The 7,418-nt window shown below is 35.8% G+C and overlaps 1 protein-coding gene across 1 annotated transcript in view; it reads right to left on the bottom strand.

Annotated features, from left to right (window-relative positions):
• Positions 1–1,973: 1,973 nt before the first annotated feature.
• CLOCK (clock circadian regulator) overlaps positions 1,974–7,418 on the bottom strand; it is a 44,136-nt gene continuing 38,691 nt past the window's right edge. Inside the window, exon 20 of the mRNA XM_029910619.1 lies at positions 1,974–6,860. Within this exon, the coding sequence (XP_029766479.1) occupies positions 6,675–6,860 (186 nt within the window). The 3' untranslated portion in view covers positions 1,974–6,674. The remainder of the gene's footprint in view (positions 6,861–7,418) is intronic.

Genomic DNA, 7,418 nt, shown 5'->3' with positions numbered 1-7,418 from the left:
ATCCAATTAATTTCAAGAGCCAAGCAGTAGTGACAGTAATGGAAAGGACAGTGCATCCCTAGCTCTGTACAGCACACTAGTAAGAATGAAAAATTATTCATTGATGTTGTTTCAACTACTACTCCATGTCAACAATAGGAAATTTACAAAAATTAAACACTTCTATTTTCCACTAGCCCTTTGAGGCAGAAAAAAGTGCTTTGTTAACTAGACTTTCAATTTTTAATCTTTACAAATATTAAACAGTTATAGTCTTGTCTAAATAAGGTGCTGGTTCCCAAACTTGCACAACAGTGAAATGTAATTGAACAACACTGCTTCAGTTATATCAGCAGTTTGAATTATAGCTCTTCTGGTTGATAAGTATATGGAAAAATACATTGATATTTCCTAAGTTCTGTTTTAAGAAAACTGACTGTCTTTTTATAAAAAGACACCATCATCTGGTGCAGATTTGTTTTTTCAGCTAAAGAATTTGTATGGCTAATTCTACATTAACTTTGCACTCATTGCCAGCAATGGGATTGCACTAGTACAATTTCACTCCCAACATGAAAAGATCAACGTTCTGACAACGAAGTGATGTCATAGTTTGCCCAGAAATTAAAAACAAAAACAAACCTTTTAGCACATTTGCCACATTCCCATTATCTTGAGTTACAGGGCACACTTTTAGTTCCATTCCACATTCCAGGGTAACTCCACCAAAGCCAACCAGAAGTCAATGGAGTTATTTCAGTGTGAGAGCAGGATCTGGCCCAGTCTGTTTAATTAAACCACCACATTGGGTTATATGCTGCCCCAGTGCTGCATACAGAACTCCTATTTATGTCACCATGCAAATGTAAGGAAGGCATGAAATCTTTACACTTCATTATTAAAACATTTTAGTTGCAAAGAGTACATGTTCAAACAAGACTGGCTTGATCAGTTTCAAGATAGTAATGAAGACAGCAGAATTTGACCTAATTTATGTTTCTCTTACACCTACGCATCATGAAGAATACACAGATATATCCAAGGGCATAATCTGAACAGGTAATACTAACTACTCTTTGAAAGCATTAGATTATTTTAACTAGAACAGAGACTGCCATCTGTCTTATATCCCTTACACAAGGGCTGAAAACAACACCAGATATAAGAAACACTGACATCTCTGTAATCTTCAGGACAGGCCATCATTTTATGAAGCGATACATAAAGTAGGCAAGAAAAAGTGCAATATACATTTTAAATATAGCCCTACCCTCATTTGCCATATCACTGTTCTTTGTCGGGGTATGGAAGAAAGGAAGTGCCTTTGGTATATTTGTTCAAATGTTAAGAGATCTTTAACTATGGAACCCTGTAGGATATAAAAGTGAAATTAGAAAAGTTACCAGAACCTTAGAAGCTACAAGAAGTAGAATTTCAAATGAGTTACATTTATTCAATTTAAAAAATTGACAGTTAGTAATGGTCACATGAACACCAGGAAACTGTATCTACATTTCCTGACGTCAGTATGAGTGGCACTAGTTTTCTACATATACAGTTCTAATGCCAGTTAGAAAGTACAAAACCAAACCAAAACCCAAGACACTGTGAATTCAACACTGCTTAAAAACTCAAAATTCAATCCAATTGATATATTTTAAAATAAATAGTTTTACCTTATTTAAAAAAAACAACTGCTTTCAAAGCAGTTACTTCTTTAAGATCATTCCCCAAAGTCTTTCATAAATAGTCACCCATTTTGATTGTCTGTTAGTGCAGCACCTCTCTTGGCTGGGATCTCCATATCAGGCAATACAGTATTTTGTTCATACACAGTGTTTTGTTTTTCCTTTTTATTTATAGGTACAATTTAGCATACCATGCTGGCCAAACCCATGCAGATGACAAAGCATGAAGCAAACAGAGCCTGTAAATTACTTGTTTATTAAAGAAAAAAACAAGGAATGTAGTGTTAAAATCAGGATATTAAAAAAAAAAGGTCTAATGGACAACCAGATTTAATTTAAAAATCTCTCAAAGTTTATCTCATTTACTATGAGCCATTCAACATTCAACCTCAAATATTCTGCATACAAAATTCTTTATCCCAATTAGTTTCAAATAGTTTTTAACTTTTTCCACTGGGGATGAGTAAAAAAAGAAGATTCAGTACTATGCTGGTCTTTTTCTCCCTTTTAGCCAAAAATAATAATTTCCCCAGCCCTTCTCAATGAGTATCTTGTTTCAAGAATGATTTCAAAGGGAGACACGAATCTAACATGCATGTGCTGACATTGCATGATGCCATGGCATTTAAAATGTACTCATAACTACATCTGGTTTTATCTCTAAGAATACTAGTTATTCTAGAATTGGGGACTGCAACAGTCTACTAAAGGCCACATCTGTAAACCCTCTACACATATTTTAATGCAAATTATAATCCCAAGGGCCGTTTAGAATTACTGAACAGGCTAATAAGCCTCCTGATCATTTCTTTCTCACAGGCAATTGTGCAACTTTAAAAGAAATCTCAAAAGAAGCTAGTATTTATGTAGATTTAGCCTTTCCCATGGCCATATTAAAACAAAATCAACCAATTTTAGATGCCTTTTTAATCTCACACTTAGAGCCTCAAAGGATCACCACATTTAGAAACATTTTCCAGAAATGCCTCTTTGACAGTTTTCTACATTTGGATTCCATTGGGCCACTTTTGAACCGTTCCATTGCCTAAAATAATTAACTGTTTTCCGAATAGTTCTTTTCAGTAAAGTGCTTATCATTATTCCAAAACCTTTTTTTAAACTGCGCTACTCGAGTCTTGCGAGGGTTTCTCCTTTTCCCATGAAAAATTGCCAGCATGGGCACTGAGGAGAACTGAGGACCCTATTCAGCACGGTATGTCAGCATTCACTTAAATTGGACTAACTTACATGCTTCAAATTAGGCACTCTGCTGAACTGGGGCCTATCTGTTGTAAGGATATTGGAACATTATCTTTGATGTTGGTTGGCAGCAGGCATAATGCCTACAAAGATGGTGATACACTGGAGCCATAGCACCAGGAGGTAAACGTTTAGATAAAATGGAAGGCATATGGAGAGTTCTTACTATAATCTTTTCATATTTATATACAAATATAACATATATTAAATATAATATAAAAATAGCTATATTTCTTTTCCCTCTGAAATTCTGAGGCTTTTCTTTGAGTTCTCACCCAACCCAGGCAAACTTACTAATTTTCTCATCAAAACTCTATTAAGAAAATACAGCATGATATTTTACTTAACTGTATGTCACCAAGGCATTTATCCATAGTACAACATTTTCTCCTTCTTAGCCAACTTCCTCACTCCTGTCAGAGTCATTCTGTAACATTAAACATCATAGCATTTGCTGCTGTGATATCTATTGGGATGTCACAAACAACAGGTTTGCCACACCAGCGAATAAGCTGGGCAGAAGCAGCAGGCTGATTAGAAGAGAGAAAAACTGGGGCCCAATTTTCTTCCCACAGAAGTCAATGGAGTTTTGCAATTGACTTTAATAGGAGTAGAAGTGAGCACCTTGTTTGAACACAAATCCTTTAATAGTCAGTGAAAGAGAAGCCGAGCATCCACGCCAATTAGAGTCAGTGAAATACTGTGTGCTTTTTCTGGTTTTAACGTTTGCCGGAATTGTGGCAGAAGCTTTTCAAATGTATGTAATAATTTTCCAGTCTCTTAGAATTCCCCCTCTTCTCTTTATCAGCTAGCAGGTAAAGTGTAGCTTCATTTTTGGATGACTTTTCCCTCTGAGCTTATGGAAGGCTTCTTGATCAAAGGACAGATTTTTTCCTCTTAGTTCTCTTCCAATAGCTATGTTTATATAAAAACCTCTCACACCTAAGTTAGGCTGCCTTTTTATTGTCTGACCTACAACAGCACACCACGGTATTTTTTTGGTTGATAGAAGGGGTTTGAATGAAGTTTATATATAAAACTCTCTCAGCTGTCTGCTGGTTATGCTCTGCATTTACTGTAGCTGCAACTGCTACAGCTTATCGGCTGGTTTTACCACCACACTATATTTCTAAGAGTAATATTAAAGCTCTCCCAATTTTCTTCTTTAGTGCTATTTTATTATTGTAATTAGGTTAAAACCTTTACCTAACAAGTCTATTTCCCACTAAAAGTCTTTATGGAATGGACCTCTGGTCAATGCAGCTTAAATTTTGGATACAGGTGGAATGGTATGGCAGGATTAGCAAGGCAATTTGGGGAGGGGGGGGGAAGTCAATGGAGGTTTGCTTTTCTAAAACTTAAAAAAAATATATGTTTCTGACAATTATATTGGTTCAGGGAATGACAGAAACGCCTTTAAAGAGCACAGAAATGGAAAGTTTCCTGGATATGTTTAATATTTGTATCTGTTCCTACTCCTTGTTGCAAGAGACTTCCTGGAGCAGAAACCAATCCAGTTCTCTTTGGTTCTTTACTTCTTACGCCCTCCTCCCTTTTCCACTGTGATTCTCCCAGGATCCACTGTTGACCTGTTGCTTTATGGTTTGGAGGTGAGGGGCTAAATCTGATGAGGAGATGACAGTGGAGAGGCCAAAGCTCATTTTAGGAAGAAGCCTCAAAAGGTAACTGCATCTAGTGTTCACTAACTTAGCACTACCTTTCAGTCAGCTCTGGTCACCCAATAATACAATCAAACTGTTCCTAATATTTAATATTCCACCACAATTTGGTTACATTCATACAGCTCCTCCCTAATACTCTGACTTAATTCAGCTTCTTGACTAAAAACTTTCCCTCCTCAGTGTTAATTTTAATTAATTTTCTTTTTTAACTACCAAGTCTATCTTGGTATTAGCTCATTTTGCTCTGCAGATGTGATTTGTACGAAGTAGTACCATAGAAATCTACTGAACATTTAAAAATAGGAAATCATTTCTGTTGGAACTTTTTATTGTCTTTATAAAGTGAGGTTGCCTTTTGAAGTCTTAGTTTAGTGGTATCCCTTTTAAGTCAATACTCAGAGTGTTAAACATGCAGTCCTAATCCCCTCTTTATTTTTCCATTAAATTCCAATCAATAAAGTAAAATTGGATTTGATCTGATTAAAAAGTGTCAGATTAATCCCCCTCCAAAATGACTAATCTCTGTTTTGGAGCCACTAAAGAGTGCTACTCCTTACTCTCTGAACACTTTACAGGTAAATCATTAGATACCTGTTTCCATTTTAGTGTTTGAGGGGGGAGGCACTCCTTTAAAAAATGCTCATGATCTCAACTCAGACGATTGTTAAAATACTTGTATATATGAACACAAACAAGATATAGCTCTGAAGTAGAAACACATTTTGTTGAGATTGTACTAAGACTTCAAAATTGTAAAATCGTAACAGATTCAAGACAACATAATTCAAGATGTTAATGTTATCACCTGAATTAAAATCAAGGCACTATGGGTTTCTTGTTTTTTTGTTTTAAAATGACCCTGAATCAGTTCTGACTAAAGAAAGATCTAATTTTTAAAGGAGAATAAAAAGATTCCAACATATTTTAAAAAGTTACAATTCTCACCACAGAGAAGGTGGTTAAAAAGTGCCTAAAATGTTATTAAGTGTAAATATATTGTTGTGCAAATTACTCCTATAACTGACACATTCTTGAAAATTACTTTCATGTAGTTTTTTTAAAACCTTTTACATAAATATTTCCAACTATGATCTATATCAAAAGATAGCTTTGGGGAGTAAAATTCCAAACCATCCACAATAAAGCAGTGCAAATTCCTATTTTTCAATCAAAAAACAATGAATAATTGTGAAATGATGGATGATATTTCTGAAATCTGAATGTCTTGAATCCTGATGCGTGACCATCAGTTCAAACAGTTTCATCAATAATTTAACCCCAAAAAATCCACTAACCAGCACACTATACCTCACTGAACAAACCGTGACATCGCAGACAAAGCACAAACAAGAGACTTGTGCCCACATTAAGGGTGAAAATTATGATGCATCAAGTTGTAAACAAAAGGGTAGAACAGAGGAAAATATTAGTCGGAGCATGGTGTGAGAATTTAGGGAAACATTCAAACATACAAACAACAAGATTACATTTTCATGCATCATATAAAATATTTTTGCTCTCTCTCCTTTTATCCAGACATATACACATTATTTTACATCTGTACAATACAGAATCTGATTCCACACAACATTTTGAAAATATTTACTTGTCCCATAATCATCTGAAAAAAAAAATTAAATGTCTTTTGGACTGTATTTGTAGCATTATTGTGAGCAACTGTGTGTCCATGGTCACATTTGACAAACTTACAGAACTGCTAAAGATACCAACATTTTTAGTACCCTTTTCGGTTCATTGAGGGTTTGAGACTTGATCTGGACAAGTTATTACGTGGTAGCACATCCTTTAGAACACAGAAATTGGGACAACTAAAAGACTGTCAAAGTTGGCCATGTCCCTGTTATCTTTTTGCTGTTTGTATCTAAGGTACCTCCACAACATTTTGTAGTAGTTTCTTCTGCAAACAGATTCCCAGAAGTTAGAAGTAGACCTCAATACTGTACTTTATAAAGCCTTTGGACTTCTACCTCTACTATCATCAGTGCAACTGTTTATGGAGCAGCTCCTCCGTGCTGTTTGCTTCTAGAAGAAGTGAATCCCCGTGCTACTGTGGCTGAACTTTGGAAGGATCAATCATGTTGTCAGTTCTATGTCGTGAGAGTTGCTGCTGCTGCTGCTGCTGAGATTGATGCTGCTGGTGGTGTGATTGAGTAAAAGTGCTTTGTTGTAGTGGGAAAGCAGCAGAGAGAATAAGCTGAGTTGATTGATTTCCATGAAGTAGCCTGGATGTCTAAGAAGAAATAAATAAAAGAGGATTATTGCCCACACTATGAAAATGCAGGTCTGGTTACATTTTAAAACTCTCACATGAGGTTAAACATCAATAAGACCATGACTACTTTCACTTACGATTGCACAAAGTGAAGATTCATTCAGAACAAAATAGCTAACTACAGAGTATTAATATTTTCAGCATCTGACTAACTGTAAAGCAACTTATTGGATCTCTGTTTGTGATGTCAATGGCTAGGAGAACTATGGCAATAGTTAGAGGCAGAGACACACAGCAATTGTAATTAAAGGCTTTATAAGAGCACAGACCCCTAATGATCTGAGTATAGTTAAGGTTGAGCAGCCAACTTGAACTTTGCATGGTGTCAAGTATCAGAGGGGTAGTCGTGTTAGTCTGAATCTGTAAAAAGTAACAGAGGGTCCTGTGGCACCTTTAAGACTAACAGAAGTATTGGGAGCATAAGCTTTCGTGGGTAAGAACCTCACTTCTTCAGATGCAAGAAGTGAAGAAGTTCTTGCATCTGAAGAAGTGAGGTTCTTACCCACGAAAGCTTAT

Source organism: Terrapene carolina, unplaced genomic scaffold (assembly GCF_002925995.2).
Source record: "Terrapene carolina triunguis isolate 2854851 unplaced genomic scaffold, T_m_triunguis-2.0 Scaffold66, whole genome shotgun sequence".
In the NCBI taxonomy this organism is placed as follows: domain Eukaryota; kingdom Metazoa; phylum Chordata; order Testudines; family Emydidae; genus Terrapene; species Terrapene triunguis.
Note: the sequence above shows the minus strand (reverse complement) of the source record. Positions and strands in the feature narration are given on the sequence as shown.